General features: G+C 47.6%; 1 protein-coding gene across 2 annotated transcripts in view; it reads right to left on the bottom strand.

Annotated features, from left to right (window-relative positions):
- Window positions 1-5,512: 5,512 nt before the first annotated feature.
- The window catches only part of Kcnn3 (potassium calcium-activated channel subfamily N member 3), a 150,582-nt gene continuing 135,361 nt past the window's right edge, over window positions 5,513-20,733 (bottom strand). For both annotated transcript variants that reach the window (XM_005367190.3, XM_026789231.1), the window contains exons 6-8: window positions 19,340-19,467; window positions 18,046-18,115; window positions 5,513-13,433 (exon numbers count right to left, since the gene is read on the bottom strand). In XM_005367190.3, coding sequence (XP_005367247.1) covers window positions 13,137-13,433; window positions 18,046-18,115; window positions 19,340-19,467 — 495 coding nt within the window. In that variant the 3' untranslated portion in view covers window positions 5,513-13,136. The remainder of the gene's footprint in view (window positions 13,434-18,045; window positions 18,116-19,339; window positions 19,468-20,733) is intronic.

Here is a 20,733-nt window from a genome sequence, read left to right as displayed (position 1 = left end):
GTGTTCTCTAATATGTACATATATATATATATACTTGACCATGGTGTGGGTGTCCCAGTGTTCTCTAATATGTACATATATGTACTTGACCGTGGTGTGGGTGCCCAGGTATTCTCTAATATGTACATATATGTACTTGGCCGTGGTGTGTGTTCCTTGGTGTTCTCTAATATATACATATATGTACTTGACTGCTTTTAAATGATACCCAGGGCCTAGAAGTAGAAGGCAGGACAGATTTGGAAGGTAGCTTTACCTCAGTAAAGAGGAAATTGCCTTTATGGTGTGGGAGGAAGTCCCTTTGTGTGTGTGTGGCTTTTATTGGTTGCTGAATAAAATTGATCCGGCCAAATGGCTTAGCAGACTAAAGCCAGGCAGGAAATCTGAACAGAGATGTAGAGAGAGAGTAAGGGAGAAGCCATGTAGCTGCTGCAGGAAACAGACGCCCCTGCTGGAGCTCGTGGAACTTTGCAGGTAGGACATGACCTGGTGGTAATGCACGGATTAATAGAGATGGGTTAGTTTAGGGTATAAGAGCTAGCTAAAAATATGCTTAAGCTATTGGCCAAACAGTATTGCAAATAATATAGTTTTGGTGTGCTTATTTTGGTTCTGGGAGGCGGGGAACAAAGGAGCAGCCTCCACCAACACCTGTAGGCAGCGGTAACATATTATGTGCATTGCTCCAACTCCAACCCCCACCTTTGGGCTTCCAAGAGACAGGCTGCATTTTTATGCAATTAAGTGTAACTTATTTCTAGAAAAAAAAGGTGTAGATTTCAAATTCAAGCTGCAAAGAGATGAAGTTAACGTGGGCTAATCTTCTCTTGTTCCTTCCAGCGGTAGTGACTGCAATGAACACCATCGGCCTCTTCTCTCATGCTGAATATACATCTGCATCATTTTAATAATCTCATTTCCTGTCTCCTAACAGGGAGGGATTCTTGTAGCTTTAAGAGTATTAACTCTAAACTCCTTTAACTGGCGGCCCCCAAATGGCCAACATCTCTGGATTTGAAATGAATGGCAGATGAACGGTAGTATCACACAAGCACACCTCAGCTCTCTGAGGGAGACTGGGGGCTCGAACTCGGGAGCCTGTGCTGCTGGAAACAGAGCCTCTTCTCTTTAGTAACGCCACTAGCCAACTACGGAAGCTAAGGTAAGCTAAGAGGGTCTGGGTGGGGCGGGGTTCACTGTGCTGGCACAGAACATCCTCAGAGCCAGGTGTGCTAGCACATGCCCTGCAATCCCAGAACTTGCAAGATAAGACAGGTGCAGGTGGATCACGAACTGAGGCCAGTGTCAGCTACATGGGTCAACCTTCACTCCCCGCAGGTCTCAAGGGGACACAACACAGCTTCCATCTTGTTTCTTGTATTTCCCAATGAGTTTAGGAAAGTTCTTCCTCTTGAACTTCTACTTCCTACGTGAAAGCTGATGTGATGGTGAATTGTTATCACTTGATGGGATTTATAATTGCGTAGGTTACAGACTTATGGGATGTCTGTTGAAGGAGTTTCTAAAAAGGTTTTACTGAGGAGCAGGGAGAGCCGTTCTAACATGGGCCGGGCTTCTGGACTGAATGGAAGGGGAAAGTGAGCTCAGCACCATCATCCATCACTTCCGCTTCCTGACTGTGGGTACAATGGTTGGCCAGCACTTCAAGGTCCCGCCTTTCCTACTTTGATAGACTGTGCTCTCAAACCATGAGTCAAAGTAAGCCTTTCCTTCCCCAAGCTTGTCAAGTATGTTGTCATAGCAACAAGACAAGAAACCAGTACACGTAGCAAGGGCTGTGAGCTAGATGGATGGGCAGCCTGTTCTCATCAGCACCCGAACTTCAGGCCCAGCACCTTGTGGCTTATTTTCTTTATGGGCATGAATGTTTTGCCTGTGTCTATGTATGTGAACCATGTATGTGCCTGGTGCCCAGAGACCAGAGGAGGGTGCTGGATCCCCTGGGACTGGACTTACAATACAGATGGTTGTGAGTTACTATGTGGGTGCTGGGAACTGAAGCAGGGTGTCAGCAAGAGCAACTAGTGCTCTCCCTACTGAACCACCTCTCTAGCCCCCTCTCCCTTCTCTGCTTTTGACAGCCATATAAATGGGTCTTTTTGTGGATGTTGGGGCCATGTTTCTCTTCTTGCAAACTGTTCTAGTCCTACCGGCCTGCAGGAGTCACTGTTACTCACAATTAGTAGAGTTGTCTGTTTTGAAGAACTGGGGCCACCTTGCATTCTAATGCTCTGTTTTTCCAGCACTGAATTATACGTAATGTAAAAACGACTTTTTTTTTAAACATAAGAGGTGGAATTTTACTTATGGTTGGATGCAGTTTTGAAAAGATAAATGAAGCCGGGCGATGGTGGCGCAAGCCTTTAATCCCAGCACTTGGGAGGCAGAGGCAGGCGGATCTCTGGGAGTTCGAGACCAGCCTGGTCTACAGAGCTAGTTCCAGGACAGGCTCCAAAGCCACAGAGAAACCCTGTCTCGAAAAACCAAAAAATAAAATAAAATAAAATAAAAAATAAATAAAAAAATAAAAAAAAGAAAAGAAAAGTGGCTACACCTTTTTCTGTTACATTCAGTGACATACTTGCCAGCAAGGACAGCGTGTTATTGTCAACTGTTTTCCCCACCCTCACTCAGAGGTAAGGCCAAAGACAGACATGATGTCCAGACTGGCTTTGCCGGCAGAAGCCGAGCAGCTAGACAGAGAGCCACTGAGCTGGAATAACCTGGTGGCATTGTTTGCCTATGCAAGCAGCGCCTGAATGCAAATCAGCGCAAGCTTATGGGCCCAGAATTAAAAAGAAAAGGATCAAGCTGTGATCACCCCACCATCTTTATAGCAAGCTTCCTTGCCCCCCTCCATAGCCCTCTCCTCCCAGGCTGCAACTGGATGATAGCAAAGCTGGGGACCTTGGGGCCAGGCTGGGCATACTTGTACCCAGTTTGTTCTCACACAGCCAATCTCAAGCCAGCTGACCCTTAGAAGCACCTGTGGGACCCAAGAGCCACCCTGGATGTCCTATTGCATCTACAGGACTAAGGGGCCCAATTCAGGAGGGTGCCTGTCTCTGCTCAGACTGATGGAGCCACTGCCTGGGGCTTTATCTGAACATAGATGCAGGTTTGCCCCTGGTGGGCAGCTGGGCTAGACTGAAGCCCCATGGGGATGAACTGGGTCAGCACTGCTATTAGTCAGGGCAGCCTTGGTCTTGCTGTAAAGAGCAATTTTCCAGGGGTTGCTTTTCTTCTTTCCTTTCTTCTTCCTCCCTCCCTTCCTCCCTTCTTCTCAGTTAAGTTGAAAATTCCTCCTTTAAAATTCCTGCTTAAAAGGCTGAGGAGGGGGCTCAGTGGGTCAAGTGCCGCCAGACAAGCTGGCTGCCAGAGTTTAGATACCCAGCGTACATAAATGCCTGGTGGGCTTGGCAAGCATTTAGAATTACAGTGCTGTTGGAAGATGCAGACAGGACCCTTCGAGAAAGCCAGCTAGCCAGACTAACTGAAACGGCGAGTTCTGAGTTCAGTGGGGAGACCCTGCCTCAGTGAACAGACAGTGTGGAGAGAGACTGAGAAGTCTGTGGGCATCCGCCTCAAACCTCCCCGTTCACACGCACACATGTACACGTGTATTGCCTACACATGTGTGCCCACACATATGAACATATACATACACACATCACACCCCTACAAATGATTTTAAACTACCCTGTCAATGCTGGGCACAGTGGCTCATACCTGTGGCTGGAGCCCTCTGGAGGCTGAGGAGTGTTAAGCTCAAGTGGTCTATAAAAAATGGGGGGAAAAAACCGAGGGAAGGAAAGAGATGACAGAGGAAGAGCTGCTCCGTTTTGGGGTTCGCGTGTGTTGTGCCCTCTTGTTTAGGCACAACAAACTTCAAAATTGGTTTGAAGAAGTGCATAATGCTGTCATATCACACCGGGACATGCCATAGCACGTGTACACACATGCTCTTCAGTCTCCATGCAGGAGTGAGGAAGGCCACAGATTGAGCCCCTTCCATGCCACACTCCCATCCCCTTTGCAGAGAAGAAAATGTAGTCTCCGCCAGATCCGCCGACCTACTAACCGGCCCCCACTCACAGTCTGATGCCCTCAGCTGGTTAGCACGAATCCAGGGGCTCACCCACCGCTAGCCACATGGAAGCAGCTTCTGGTTCGGCACCACCGGGTGTCAAGGTCACCCAGTCCATTTGACTCTTACCTCGATGAGTCCCTTCCTGCTCAATTGTCTGTGCCTCGTTTTCATGCCAGGATAATGGGTATAATATTTGACACCTTCTCTCCCAGGGTGACAGTTTACTGACTTCTGAGGTCCTTAAACGAAAGTGCTACTGTCTGTGAGCATAAATGAGACCTGCTGAGTAACCACAGAGTCAGAAAACCACATCTGCTCAGGAGTCTTTAGAAGAGAACTCTCGGGAATGAGCGTGATGGAAACAGAGCTAGGTGAGTTTTTGAAAAACCTTTTGGTCGAAAACCTAGAAAAAGTCCCAAATATTAAGTCCTCTGCATGAAAGCACCTAAGTCAGATGATGATGCTAAGTTTTTATCTAGAGCTCTGAAAAGTCCACAGGAAGGAAACTGAGGTCTTGGGGAATCAGCTCGGAAACTCTGTTTCCAGTGCATCGCTGGCAACCAGACCTGCCTAGCGGTGATCCCCCGTGTGCCTGCAGTCTGGAGCTGCTGGACCTGGTGGTTTTTTGGTTCCCAGATGCACAGTAGGGTCTTCCTGTTAACACCCTGTGCATATAGCTGCCTATGACCACAACAGAATTTCAAAGAGGCACATTACCCTTGTGACTGCAGGACCTGGACTCTGGCGGGGTCCTGGGGTTGCCTGGGTGTTGCCACAGGCTGCTAGACAGATTTAATTGGTTTGAAGAAGTGCATAATGCATCCTTCAGCTTGTGAGCAGGGCTCTGGGAACCAGAAAATCCCTCTGGAGCTTTTGATCCCATCATTCAAAGAGGCAGCCGCGGCTCAGGCAGGGAGGCTGGGCATCTCTGTAGAAAGGAGGGCCCAGGGAGCACCAGCAGGGCCCAGGGAGCACTAGCGGGCTTGTTAGGGCCCTTCCGCCACTTGCTAGGAGGAGGGGCTCCCACTAACCTTCACCCAAGGTGTCACTGCACAGAAGCAACAGCTGCCATGGAGCCCCGTCCCCAAGAGAGTCTACCTCTTCTCAGAAGGGACACAAAGGACAAGGCCAGCCAAACCACGCTGCCGTGTGAGGACAAGATTCTGACTCAGACGTGTGAAAAGGCAGGTACCCAACTGAACAAAAACCTTAGCGTTGCCTTAGAGACCATGGGCTGTAGTTCTAATGGGCTTTAAAGGCAGTTCACACTTTCTTCTTTGTGCTTTTCCCTCAAGGAGAACAAAGTCGCTGAAACAGAAAAATATTTCTCAAATAGAACTTAATTTCTTCTTTGGTGACTTGTGAAAGTTTACCACAACTCCATTTAAAACTTTCAGGCACTTTGCTTTTTTGTCTTTTAATATCCTTTACCTTTTTAATAAAAAGTAAAAAACAAACAAAAAATACATCCATGTCCTGAATAGAACCTTTCTATGTAAAGATCTCACTAAACAAATAAACATAGGACCAAACAAAATATGAAGCTGTGAATAGCAATATGATATATTATGAAGCATTTATATATGTATGTATATATTATATATGAATGTGCAGGTATATGTGTGTGCACCTATGTATGTATAAATATGTAAATATTTGCCTACATACACATCACACACACATACATATTTATACTGACCTCTTTTAGATTGAAGTCCAAGGCACTTTTTACAATGAACAGGTTAAAGCCATTAATTTAGAATATAACTGTTTCTGGGTACATATCAATTTAGGGTGCCAATATCAGAACTCACATCTTTCCTTGCCCACCTTGCCTGATGTGACGAACAGGAGAATAGCCTTGGGAGATTTGGACTGTGTCTGAATGGCTGAACTGAGCTCTTTTTCTAGTCCCTAGGAGGAAAGTCTTCACTGGGAAGGCTGCCTTCTTCATGGAGGGACAAGGGACCAGAGATGCCCAATGCTGCACTGGGAGAAACCCAGGCGCCTTCTATCCAGGGACTTGTCCTGGATCCACCTTATCCACAGCCACTCGCATAGGCTCAGAGGGGGCTCTGAGGGGGCTCGATGCTGTGACTTGAATGATTTTCACATCACACTCAAGAAAGGCCACTCCTCCTGATAGTACGGTCCATGCCTATCATTTAGGCTGTGCAACAGCAAATGAAATTTTAAGATGCACGCATCTTCATCCTTACAATCATGTAAGACCTGTCCATTACCAAACAATTTGGTAACTGAGGTCTGTGAAAGAAATAGCAGAATTTCTAAATTATTGATTACCATTGCAGTGTGGTGAGGTCGGCCCTCCTCCGTGTTGACTGCATACAGATCTCCAGGGGCTCTGGTTGAAATGCCAATTGTGATTGAGTGGGCTTGGCATGGGGCCTGTGGATCTGAGTCTAAGGGCTTAAGGGGATGTGAACGCTGTCAGTCTCTGGCTTTTACTGGGAGTAGCAAGGATCAGTATATGGCTACGCACATGAATTATTGCCCAGAGCCTGCTTCCTCGAGATCTGGAATTTAGGCTCGTATCCTTGACTGTGGATGAGTTACTGCATCGATGGCAAAGGTCAGAAGAATATACATGTTCTCTATACATGTAAACATCGTAGCTGGTCTACAGAGTACTAGGCAGAAAAGTCAAAACAGCTCCAGTTTTGAGCAGGAGATGTATAAAGAAACAAATCAATGTCTCTCAGTCAATTACCGAATTGAGAGTTAGCTCATTCCATTGCCCAGTGAGTAAGAAATGTGCTGAAAACAGGTGCCCTGGAGTTCTGATGGCTTTAATGAAGCTCAGCCTAGCAGATAACTGAGGAGCAGTGCAGATGCCGTGAGAAAGAAACACGACTTGCGCACACAGATAGCCCTGGCTTCCCCAGCAGATTGGTACCGGGCATTTAGACACTTGCCTGCCATTGGGCATGACTAACAGGTGCCATGAGGCCCGAGCCCTATCTAGGCTGAAATTCAGGGAGACTTGGAGATTTCTAGATTTTTGTCCAGGGCAGCACTTATGGTCCTGCATGCTCTGTGGATCTGCGTGCATGTCTAGAGTTGGTGAAGGGAAGAGGCAGGCAGGTAGCTCTCCCCTGATGCTACTTGGTCTGCACCTGTCCAGTGTTCTGTAGGAGTGATGGCCAGAAGCAAGGTCCTCACGGGAGACGTGTGGACTTATGGAAGACTTCCTTCATCCACTATGGTACAGGATAAGACCATGGCAATTCAAAGGAAGGAACTCTGAAACTCTATGTGTCTCAGGTGCTGTTGTGAGAAGGGAATAGGTTTCGTGAGCCGCTTAGGGGAAATGCGGTGGTCAGGCCCACCTCCTCCCAACGAGAGTAAAGAGCAGACAAGGAAGCTGGCTTTCTGTGGGTCTCGCTGTGCACACTCTGTCTTCTCCTCAGGCCCAATGACAAACTGCAGAAACCTTGATCCCCCAGAGAGACTGCAACTCAGAGAAGGGCACATACACTTCTCACTGGGTTCTGCCTGCAGAGAATTCTAAGCTTGGTTGCCCTCTTACACTGAAAAACTCAACACTAAGAATTTTGAGTATTTTGAGGCAAAGTAAACAAGACTGTTTTTTAATGCCTAATTCTGATATTGCCAGAGGAAAGCTAGTTGGCTGTGCCCGAGGCAATAATTTACAGAATGGGCCCTTTGCATTTAGATGGAAAGAGTCTACGCTTGTACTAAACTGGCTGACAGCTCCTGAAGGGGTGATGGTTTAAACATCACTTCTGAAATGGCTTGATAGAATCGGGGGTAGAATGATTCTTCTAAGTTCATGTCAGGGCTATTTTTGTCTCTACAACTCACTCAGTCTTGGAGAATGAGGATATGGCCATCCGGCACGCTGTGGAACCAGGACCTGGGCCTGGGGGTCAGGCAACCACTAAGAGCGATGTGTACTCAGAAACAGTTGTTAGGAAAGCAGGCTGTCACTCAGCCTGCTAAAGACTAGCTCGATACAAAATGTTAATCGAAAGTTACAATATATTTCATAATATAGCAATATATCTCATATTTAAAATAAACTGTTATGCTTTCTCCTATCGTTAAAAAATAGCAAGCAGTACAGAGGCAAGATGCAAATTCATACTGAAGCCCATCTAGTTTGGAATATAAACACTTCCATTTCTGAGTTTGCTATGAAAATGGCTCCTCCATCAACATCCTATCGCTCACTTTTGTTCTCGTGTGGCCAGCACAGAATGGAGAGTCTGGGACTAAATCCGTCATGTTATTGCGCCAATTAAACTCCACGTATGATGAAGGTGGGTCAGCCCTGGTCGGGACCCAAAAACTGATACCGCTGGAGAATGGTGTTTAGCCCCATCCTCGCTCCGGGAAGCTGGATGTCGGCTGTTCCGTCAGATTTGGTTGTGTTTTTTATTTGCCACTGTTCCTATTTATTTTTTATTTTATTTATTTATTTATTTTGCCAGAAATGTCAGCATTTCTTTGGGATCTTGACTAGAGGTTGGTATTGAAGTTTGTGCTTTTTCCTCCACCAGCTTGATTGGTCACAAGGTCCCTTTTCAGTCCAGACCCGAGGTCACAGCTTCCAGAATACGTTTCGCGGTGTGTAAACAACTGTGGCAAGGCGCGTGGCACCTGGTTTGGAGGTGGTCTGTTGAAGATTTGACATGTTGGTCAGAGGGAACTCCAGTTCATGTTTGAGTGCTTCCAGTAAGGGCGTAAGACAAAAAGATCGTAGTTACGGTCCCCTCTGTGGCTGTCTATTGGCTGCGGCACAGGGCACTTGTTCATAAGATGTGGCCTAATTCAATAAAAATCTATGTATTCCTTGTCTGCCAGGGTTAACAGTCAGTGGCTATTCATGCAGCCTTGCGAAAGCCTCCTGCTACCACAGGCGGACACTATTGCTACCCCTCCGCTCCCCGTCTTAGGGCTGGCTACAATCCCATTACCCAGATGTTTGCTTTGGCAGTAGTAGAGAAGGAAGGGATACTACCCAAGGCATGATCAAGTCAACTGACTGAAGGGTAGAGAAGGGACTGTTCATGGCTGCCAGGAAGCCTGCAGATCGCTGTCTAAGGAACTGAAACCAAAGGCCATGGAGTCAACAGGGACAGCAAAATGACCACGAATGGATCCTTAATCTGCGTCTAGAAGTTTGGGGCAGTGGAGTGGCTGCATGAGAAGGGGCCTGTTTGAGCATGTCAGAACAGTAGCTGAGGAAGGGCAGTGATGTCACAGGGTCGCCGCTGGGCGTCTCCAGCAGCAGCCTGGCTGTCTGGAGATGAAACACTGACTCAGCTTTGGGTTCACTGTTTATCACACTCCAGAGGAACAATGCACACACCCCATATTTTGCCCTGTTGACTTTACTATCTATCTGATTCCTTTTTGGTAACTTTCCCTACACTCAGATATAACATCTAAGTGTGGATTAGCCGGTCATTTCTGCTGTGCTGACAGCGGTGGTCTCATTTGTCCTTTACCAAATACTTTGAACTGAATTATTAATTCGTCTTGAAATACACACAAACCAAGACATACTGGCCAGATATGCGACTCCAGTCTCAATGTTTTCTCTATTCTGATTTTGTATATATCCCCAGTTTTCTTCTTCCCATGACTTCTTTGCAAGGAGATTACTGCAAAGTGAAGGGGAAGATCTCTAAATATATTAAAAGTCATCATTTTCAATGCCCTTTCTTGGCCTTTAATAACTTGCTAAGCACTTGAGAACTAAGTTTCATGTACAGTTTCTACATCTAATTTACAAGATTGTTGTTACATACAGCGCTGGACCCTACTGGGGTCACAGTCACTGGTGACTCATGGCTATGCCCCTCGCAATCTTTTGGATCATATCAAGACATGATGTCATGGAGTTAGACATTATGAAGGTGGTAAAGATGGCTCTCAGACACTTCATGACAATTTAGTGATAATGATCGCATGCGTGGCCTTTGAGCCAAAGGTGCGGATTTTTATTTGGACTTCAATCTAAGAAGGAATGGGCTTCTAGCTGGGTATAAATGACCAGCTGATGCTATGTCCCGAATCCCTCTGAGCTCAGTGGTCTTGGAGTATCACAGTACATCCCTGACTTCACAGTACATGAAGCTATAATATGGCTTAAGCAATGAGAGGGTGGCTCTAGGTTTTTAATTCAAGTGTCCAGATTTTTGGGGAAATATTGGAGTGCTTCCATATGCTACTGCATTCCTGAAGGATGGCAGGAAGGCCTCTGCCATTGGCAAGCCTTCCAGGAGGGGGTGGAATTCGACCAGTTCAGGGCTAGAGTAACATTACAGCAATTCATGGTTTGAATACCCACTCTTGAGACTCAAACTTGTCCCACTAACATACAGCCATAGGGTCTGTTAGCCTCCTTCCCTACAGCCAGAGATGCTCAGGTGATGTGGGATCAGCCGAAAGATGCAGGAATATATCTGCGTGAGCTATAACCAGGATCCCCAATACCTAGGCCAGGGAGGGCTGATTGTATTTGCAAGAGAAGTGTTACTTCCCGTGTCGAGCTGAAATACTAGGGCAGAAACGGCAGTTCATTTGTCATTGCAGAACCAACCTTCAGATTCCTGTCACTTTTCACGAGGTATATTCTTTCACTAGAGATAAAACCACACACAGTTATTGCACTTCCAGTAGGCCAGGCTACCCTACAAATACGCCCACATGTCTCTCCGATGCTAGTGGTCCCTCCTGGAAACAACTCCAGCCATTCTTTGGATTAGCATTGCCAGTTTAGTCTCCAGGGTTTACTTAGCAAGAAAATCAACAAAGAGACAGATTTCAGACGATGTCCAGACCAGGATGGACACAAGGCAGCAGAGGCAGTGGAATCTCGCAAGTCATTTGTGGAGACTAATCTCGAGCTGTGCCATGCGTGCCTACCCCACAAAAGATCACAGCAGGATGCAAGGGGAGAGCAGAGAAAACCAGTCCAGGGCTCTAGGCCAAATGAGCAGGAAGTGGACCCATCAGGAGCCGTCATTCTGCGAAATGCAGCCAATGCTGGGGTGGGGGTAGGGGGGCACAAGGCCATCTCATCTATTTGTATACGTGCCTGTCGGTTCGGTTAAACTGCAAACAGCAATACCATTCTTGGGATAAAAATAATCTTTCAGATAATTAATAATTAAAAGAACAAGTAGAAAGAATTAAACACTAACGACAAATGTGGCCTCTCTGGTGTGCAAAACAGCTAATGAAAAGGCTCAGGGGAGAGATGGAGATAGGCCATTAAGAAGATAAGCCATTAAGACAACAGCAGCAGGCTGGGGTGTGGGTGAGGGGAACTGCACTTGCCTAGCATGCATGAGGCCGCAGGTCTGGTCTCCAGTGCTGCAAAACAAAGCACAAGACAGCAAGACAGTATGACAAACATGAGACTGAGCAAAGAAACCGAGTGACCTCCACGCCACAGCTGTCCACCACAATATCCAGCCATCCCTGTCCTAACAGGACCAGGAACAGCATTGCACAAGAAAAACCCACACAGTAAGGCAGTGCCTCCAGGGTGGCCATAATAGCTGCTCAAAGGGCTATTCTCAAGATAGCAACCAGACACAGATAACACCCTTTTGTTCTACCAAAGACAGATGAATTACTCCATACATAACTTCTTACAAGCAGAAATCAAGGACCTCAGAATGGGGAAAGTGGTAACTGGCAGTTCTCACCTCCCAGATGCTGTGTATGGTCAGATCACAGGGCAGTGAAGCAAGCAGAGCGCCTATCCCTAGCCTGGATCTAGATGGTTCTGGAGTCTATAGGCTTTGAGATTCAGTGGAGTAGTTTTCGCCGCAAAACAAACACGACAGAACAGAAACAGGCTTCTAACAAATGAACCCCTCATTTACGCACGTCCTGGGGCTCCCTGTGCTCTCACAGTGTTTCATTTTGAGGTGAGTCCAGGTAAGGTAGAGGGGACCACAGGAACACTCTCCATCCTTCGCCCAACTCAGTAACTGACCCTTTCACGATCCTACATCTGGGTGATGATACCTCAGCAAAGCCCGGACAGCAGTTCTGTTCACTATGGTGGCATCAGGCACACTCTCGTCTCCCACATACAGACCCCTGAGAACTCAGGGCCCATCAGACACAGCTTATTTGGCTGGAAGAAAACTCTGGGAAATCGTTATTTTTAGACATCTGCTTCTCTCTCCAGAATGCCAACAGTTTGGGGATGGCACACACTAGAATCAGGCAAGGCATGTGTCTAGGACATTGTGGAGGAGGGACCCAAATCTTAAGTCACGTAGAATGTGGCCAGGACCTGCTAACTTCTACCAAACACACCTCACACTTCATCTCAATGCAAATTTAGACCTTCCTCACCGTGTGCACAGCAAGGAACCAGGTCCCTTTCATTGGGCTCAACTCAAAGAAAAAAGGACCTAGATGGAACATCTGTGTGTGTGTGTTCAATAGTATTATTGGGTGGAAAATCTGGCTTTTCATTTGTCTATGCAACCCCCCACCCCAATCTAATTTGGCTATGTCCATTTTGGAAAGTTCTGGGCAGCTCTCTTTTTACTTTTACCACCCAGGGGCTTTCTTGGACAAAAGGATGGGAGAGACGCCTCTAAGGTCCCAAGGCAGCCAGGAGTTCCTTTCCCAAACCTGATACCACCCTTGCCCAATGCACCCCACTTTCAGCTGCCTCAGAGTGGCTGCCCCTCCCCACCTCCCTGTGAAAACCTGAGATTGAGTAGGGATTTCTGTCCTCCGCCAGCTCTGCAGCAAGGGCCCTGACAGAGGTGTTGCTTCCAGTCACCTCCTCTTCCAGCTCCCAAGTAGAGGCACCTAAACAGAGATTAGACGTCTGGTTTCAAGGCAAATCGAACCAAGCACGCCGAAAGAACGTGAATTAGTTCATCAGCTCCACTTCTCTTCCTTCCGTCCCTGGTCTGAAACTTCCTTGATAGCAAAGTGACCAGGAGTTGATTTGCATCTTAAGACCTATGGGTAATGCTTCTGGAGTGGGGAGTTTTATTTAGCAACTGCTTGAACTTGTGTACGGGGTTGGGAAGGAGGTGGAGCTGATCCCTATCGGGCTGTCAGAGGGAGGTGCGTGGCTAGTTCCCACTGCCACACTGACGCCTCGGGCCTCCACGAAGGCAGTGAGCAGCTGCTGCTGTTGCTGGCGCAGGGTGTCTGCGATGAGTAGGGGCAGGGAGTTGAAGCTGGCCGTGAGGTGCTCCAGCTTGGCTTCCAGGCTGCCGATCTGCTTCTCCAGGTCTTCACTCCGATCATTGAGCTCCGTGATTAGGTCGTACATGACGTTCTGCATCTGGAGGAGTCAGAGTGGAAGACAGAAGGAGACCATCACCACAGAGGAACACGCCGTGGAGAGGTGAAGACAGAAGGAGACCGTCACCACAGAGGAACACGCCGTGGAGAGGTGAAAAGCCCTCCACTTTGCAGCAGAAGCCACCTCCACCCAGCTGTGTCCCATGTCACCAAAGGTCAACTCTAGGACTTTCCAGGTGGTGGGCAGGCTGAGGGGCACTATTTTTGTATTTTTAGAGGGGTGGGGTATCAATGATCAATTTTATAATTTGTTTTGTTTTGTTCTTTTGATTGAGGGTCTCACTGTGTAACCCTGGATGACCTGGAACTCAGTATGTAGACCAGGCTGGTCTTGATCTCATAGAGCTCCATCTGTCTCTGCCTCCTGAGTGCTGGGATTAAAGACAGGGGTGACCACGTTCAACTCAATTATCAGTTTGAAACAGTACATATGCATGGAAGAAAAGAAACATTCCTCTTTTTTCTTACGTGGAATGCAGCTCTAAATGGCTCTCATATTCATAGAGAGGGCTGGCTCAAGAAAAGGCACTGAGATGGGGTGGCCAATGCCATAGACTCACAATGAACAAGTCAGGATTGAAGCTGAAAACCTTCGGCTCACTAGCAGGCCCCTTATCCTCCCTTATCCCGGCCTCCTCATAAAACGGAAGTTAATAACTACACATAGTTATGAGATTGCATCCCCACCCTACCCCATCCCCTTTTCTATCCAGCAATCAGAATATAAAATGTAATTAATGCCTCAGGCATGATTCTGGACCAGAAGGGGCTGCCCTGCTGAGGAGCCACCCTTCTGTTTCTTGGCCTGAGAGGAGGTAAAAAGCCCATGACACCTGGCTGAGGTCTTGGTGATTAGATCACACTTGACTCCTTGGAGCAGTCCTGCCTTCTACACGCCTAGCAAACAGTGCCTCGAGGGTGCTCCTGATGGTGTCCTACCCCAACACTGTCCACAGTGTTCTTTGGTCCCACGCACTAGCAGAACTCCCTGCACGACGCCTGTGGTTCCTGTGCCAGCTGCAGGATCCTAGACTATACAAAATCCAGTCAACATGCACCGGGGGTGTTGGTTCAAACTTGAGAGTAAAATTGAGAGGGTCTCACACTCCCAGAGTGAGAAAAAGGGGTTCTGATGGCAGTACCCTGGGGAGGGGAGCTCTGTCCCTGTGGGACCCACAGTGGGACCCTAATCTCATTTCACCTGTCATTACTCTAGGATAGCAGTTCTCAACCTGTGGGTTGTGATCCCAGATGTTTACATTATGATCTGTAACAGTAGCAAAATTACAGTTACAAAGTAGCAATAAAGTAATCTTATGGTTGGGGATTACCACAACACCAGGAACTGTATTAAGAGGTCACAGCATTAGGAAGGTTGAGAACACTGATCTAGGAGGATGTGGACGCCACAGTGACCCCAGAGGCCAGAGGAGCAGGAAGCAGGGTGAGAGGAGAAAGGCAGGACAGACACAGGCAGCAGGGGAGAAGAAGGGGAGGCAGTGAAACGCAGGAGAGCCCCCACCCCTGCTCTTGGAATACTGGAGGAGTGGGTACGGAGACAGCTCCTCTCTAGGAAAAGGGTGACGTCCCCAGAGAAAGGGTAACCTGAGTAGACAAGTTCCTCGTCACTGGATATGGTCCCCTCAGAATGGCTGAACCCCGCATCCCAAGCTGGTGGTGAGGAGCACCCTGATGAACTACAGTGACTGGGTGATTGTCATCTTGCTCCTTGGGTCTGGTTTCCTTATCTGTGTTTATAATCAGACCCCCCCCCAGCTCACAAAGTATGTTTAAAGTTCCTATCTTAGATGCTGGGGGTTGTTTTTACATCTCCATGGAAGAAACCGAAGCAACTGGGCGAGGGGTCCGAGACCTCTCTGCTCTGTCACCATAAATGGGGCCTGTTTGATATAGAAAATGCCGTTGGGAGGCCACGTTCTTTGTTTTTTTTTTTTTTTTAAGACAGGGTTTCTCTGTAGCTTTGGAGGGTTTCTCTGTAGCTTTGGAGCCTGTCCTAGGACTAGCTCTTGTAGACCAGGCTGGCTTTGAACTCTCTCCGCCTGCCTCTGCCTCCCAAGGGCTGGGATTAGGGGCATGTGCCACCACTGCCACCTGGCAGGAGGCCACAGTCTTAATTTAGGGAGGAACAAAGCACAGAGGTGGGGAGGAGAGGAGTCAGGAGTTGAAATACAAAGGGAAGGGAGCAGGCATGACGTCATCATGCTCTCTCTCTTGCCAGTGCTTGACAACAGGATGCTGAGCAAATGGAGACCAACGTGAAACACACACAATTGCTGCTGAATCTAGGCTGGTCTCATGGGAGGAAAAGACAAAGACTAGGTGGATGGCTGTCAGAGGCCACTCCTCAGTACGCACGTCCCTCACGATGGCTCTGCACATTCTTTACTCCAGTGTACTTCACTCGCCACTTATATATGGCTCAATTTCCCAATACAATACAGGAGAGTGTCTTTCTAACTCACTGTGTGTGTGCGTGAGTGCGTGCATGTGTGTGTGTGTGTGTATGTGTGTGTGCATGTATGTGTGTGTGCGTGTTGGATACACGTGATACTGTGGGTGCCAGTACACAATGCAAGCATGTAGAAGCCAGAGGAGGACGTAGAATATCTTTCTCTATTCTTCTCTGCCTTCTTCCCTTGAAACAGGGCCTCTCATCAAACCAGAAACTGCTGTCTTTGGCTAAGCTAGAACTGGCCACCAGACTTCACTTTCTCTGCCAACCAGTGCTGAAGTTGCAGGCACAGGCAGCTCTGCCTGGCTCATTGTGGGCACTGGGCATTCGAACTCACGCTTGCACATAGTGTCTCATTGCCAAGCCGTCTCTTTCAGCCCATCAACCAGACAGTCCATCTCCGAGAGACTGGGCAGCACTGCAGCAAGATGAACGCAAAGCTTGTGTTTGCCTGATACTCCTGGGGGAGTATCAGCCACAGGGTGTCCTATTGGTGAGAGGGGGATGGCAAACATTGCTAGCCCTTGAAGAAATATCTTGGGGCATCTCACTGAGACACACCCAAGGCTCACAGAATGGATCCTAGCTGGTTTTTTCTTCCCAGCCACAGCTGATTTGTCTAAAGGCAGACATGTGACTCACACTATACAATCAAATCCTCTCTCTCTCTCTCTCTCTCTCTCTCTCTGGTTTTTCAAGACAGGGTTTCTCTATAGCTTTGAAGCCTACCCTGGAACTAGCTCTTGTAGACCAGGCTGGCCTCAAACTCACAGAGATCCCCCTGCCTCTGCCTCCGAGTGCTGGGATTAAAGGCCAGTGCCACTACTGCCCTTAATCACCTCTCTTGAGAATTTAGAATTAAGAACAAAAGAAAGTCAGTTAAACCCAGGGTGACCTGGGTTGCAGGGAGATGGAGTGGGGGTGGAGAAGCTGGCTCTTTGAACAGCACCTGAGCAGGAGAGAGGAGCTAGTGTGAGAGAGTCTCCTGAGAATCCCTTACCTCCTTGGAATAAATGGTTCCGTTTACAATGTACTTCTAGTAGTTTTGGTAACTGGAATCTAGAGGATTAACCAACATGTCCAAGACTTCAGGGGTCCATTCACCTCCTCCCACATTGGGATCTGGGAAACCCCACATTCCACCTGAAAGCCCCCCCCCCACTGGCATGGGGGTCTATGGGCGTCTCCCCAGCTGTGACTGAAGTCCTCCCAGGCATAGGAGGCCCTTTCTTGGCCTTGATCCCTCCAGAAAGAGGCACCCGCACAAGGCCCAGCGACCAGTAATTTCTGCTTGCAGGCTCTTTTCAAAGGGTGCCTAATTGACCTGGGGGAGTTTCCTTTGCTGTCCCAGGGAATGAGGGTCCATTACAATTGACATCTGCTGGAATGTTCTGCCAGCCTGGCCCTGGGCTATGCACTTGCTATATAATTTCTATGAGAAGGCTTGGAGGTGGGGGTGGGAGCTCCTGGTCAGATTGCCCACGCTCAGCCCTATGGTGCTGATTTTCAAGAAGAGAGTCTCTTTTGTGCTCCTTATGGCACTAAAGACAAGAAACGCTGAGACACAGTGCCATATTGAGCCTTAAGATCTTCGGTTCTTAGAACCTCCATGTTCACTGTCAGCTGCCTGCCTGTGGTGAAACACACACACACACACACACACACACACACACACACACACACACACAATCAATTTGTGTCAGGCAGGAAAACCTGGGCTGTCAGGATCAGAAGGCACAGGAAAATGAATTTCTATTATAACAATAAATTGAAAAGAACCATCTGAAGTCTATATAACCAGGTCATCTGTAGGGCCCTTGTCCCATCTGGTCCTCACTAAGGTGCTTCCTGTATGTCTTCAGTCATCTTTAGAAGCTCCCCCCCTCCCATGCACAGCTAATAAACACACCAGCAAGAACTGGGTTAGCTAATGAGCTATGACAAAGACAAATCTGAGCTCCTTAACTTAGAAACAAATGCCGAAGACAGGACACACCGGTAGATTACAGATGCAAAGCATGAGCCTGGGTGTTTGCCCATCAAAGAGAGCTGTCTTTGCCTTCCTGTCCCTGCACTGGCTCTGTGGACATGGGCCAGGCCTGTCCTGGATTCCACTCACCTTGGAAAGGTCCACCAGGGTGTTGGCTTGGTCACTCAGCTTCCTTTGTTCCATCTTGACACCCCTCAGTCTGTGGAGAAGAGTTGGAACAGGTAGTTCAAGTTCACAGTAAGCGTCAGCCCTTCATTGCACCTGAGCTCGGAACTTAGCACTGGGACCTTGAGCACAGACAGCGCTGTCACAATTAGACTTGTCAGGGCCCCAGAAAGCAAACTCCATCCAGACTGCCTTGTCACTTTCCCTTCCTTGCTGTTCTCAAGCCATTCCAGGGCTCCCATGCCTTTGTCTGGGTTCTTCTACCACCACGAATGTCTTCCTGACCACCCAGCCTTCCCAAACCTTTGGATCAGAACAATTTTTTTCTTAGCTTTCTCTGCCCTGTTTATTTATTCATTTATATATTTATTGGGGGTGGGAGGCAGGGTCTCAATTTGTAACCCAAACTGACCTCAAACTGAATTTGTAGTCCTGGGTGGCTTTCAATTCACGGTGATCCTCCAGCCTCAGCCTTTTGAGTTTGGGGATTATAGTCATGCACTGCCATACCCAGCTTTCTACTATACTTAAAAGAACTTATTCCTTGATTACAAAAGGAACACTGGTTCCTCCCTGGAGTTGTAGTGTGTGTGTGTGTGTGTGTGTGTGTGTGTGTGTGCGCGCACGTGTGTGTGTATGAACACACATACGTGTGGAGGCACTCAAGTCTGTATATATGTGTTTGTTTCTGTGCATATGTGTATACATCTATGTGTATATGTGCCTGTATATATATGTCTGTGCATGTCTGTACATGTGTCCCTGTGCATGTGTGTATGTTCATGTGTATCTGTGCATATGTGTGTATGTGTCTCTGTGTGTATATATGTGTATCTGTGTATATGTGTGTATGTGTCTCTATGTGTGTGTATATGTGTCTCTGTGTGTGTATATATGTGTGTCTGTGTCTTTATGTGTGTATAAATGTGTGTCTGTGTATGTCCATGTATGCCTGTGCATATGTGTGTATGTGTCTCTATGTGTGTATATGTGTGTCTGTCTGTGTGTGTATATGTATGTCTGCACATACGTGCGCATGTGTGTCTGGGTAGCATGAGAGCCCGTAGGCCCTTGCTCTGACCTTTACCCTCCCACAGCAGCCTGCCTGCTGCCTCACAGGGCAGTGAGTGACAGAAGAGCCTGGTCTGGGAGTAGAACATAGCAGATTCTTCCGCACCTCCCTGGTTTGAGAAGATGCAGCTGAACTGTGGGATCCCACACTCAGTTTGGCTACACAGCACACGGCTCTGGTACTCACTGGTGGATCGCTTGGAGGAACTTCCTCTGATGTTTCCTGACTTTGGCGTGGTCAATCTTCTTTAGCAGCTTTGTGTGTTTATAGATTAGCCATGTTTCCCGCAGGACGTTAGCGGCGGCATTCTTGATCTAAGGGAAAGAAAACAAGGGGCTGTCAGGTGGAGTCCTGGGTTCACACAGTATGTTTTTCCTACACATGTGGTTGCCATCCCCCTCCTGGGAAAATGTTTCCTCAGAGATCTCTTCTCCATCAAGAGCAGGAAACTCTGAGACTAGATTAAAATGCATCTTTTATTAATCTTGGAGCAGACGCAGGAAACTGGAGCTTGGAGTTGAGAGGTATTTCTCCTCCTTAATGGTTTCATCACTGCCTCTCGGCCGCCATTGCTGATGCTATATTTAGACAGGCTGCTTAGCAAGCCCTTGAAGTCTGGGGTACAGTTTGGATCAATAAATACCGTCTATGCCCTCACATCCAGGATGCCACACTTGAGAGTAACAGGCTCCCTACCAAGTGGAGATTTAAAAAGGTGTCTTTGAGGAGATGTCTTTTGTCGCAGTGACAGGTACCACTGCTCCTTTCCTAAACGACCAAAGATTGTGTGCTCCAATTTCACATGTAAATGCAATTGGCACAAACCTGAAAGCAGCCCAGGGATGTGGAGAATCAGGGGAGATACCTAGGTGTGAGAGCACAGTTGTGTCCCTGGGACGAGCTTCCTGGGCACCACAGTCACACAGCTCCACACACAACTCTGTCATCTGTTGACATGGAAACCACTGATATCATCCAGCTCACGACCGAGCTGAGACATATCAATGGCACCCAGATGGCAGGGGACAAAGTTTTAATCCAAACACAGACATCTTCAGCACTTAGTGGCAAGAACAAGCGAAAACACTCCTTATTAAGTGCGAGCTGAACATATTTTTCATTAACCATCTCCGTTTCTGTCAGCCACGCACAGTGGCAGAGGACCACAGGCCCAGAGCCTGAAAGTGAGGAGACCAGCCAGGAAAGATCAGGTGGCTTGCCAGATAGGATTTTAACAAAATCAGAGAGCACAGACCAGCTTCTCAGACCAACGCCAACAGATGGGGCGTAGCTAACATGCTGAGACGTGTGGGAAGGCCTGGGAAGCAACGCTTTGCAGGCTGACTGTGTGTGTTTCACAAATCTTTCACTAAGGATGGCTTATACTCTTCATTGGCACTGACATGATTTTTAAAAGAACATCTAAGTCTTCTCAGGAATGTTTAAGTGACATAAATATTGCTTTTTTTCATGGTTATTCAGTAAAAAAAAAAATCAGTGAAAATGGTTTTAAACCTTCCATTGGCCCACCCCTGGCACTTTCTTTTTTTTTATTTTTTTTATTTTTTTATTTTTTTATT

The sequence above is a fragment of the Microtus ochrogaster genome, unplaced genomic scaffold (assembly GCF_000317375.1).
Source record: "Microtus ochrogaster isolate Prairie Vole_2 unplaced genomic scaffold, MicOch1.0 UNK16, whole genome shotgun sequence".
Taxonomy (NCBI): Eukaryota; Metazoa; Chordata; class Mammalia; order Rodentia; family Cricetidae; genus Microtus; species Microtus ochrogaster.
Note: the sequence above shows the minus strand (reverse complement) of the source record. Positions and strands in the feature narration are given on the sequence as shown.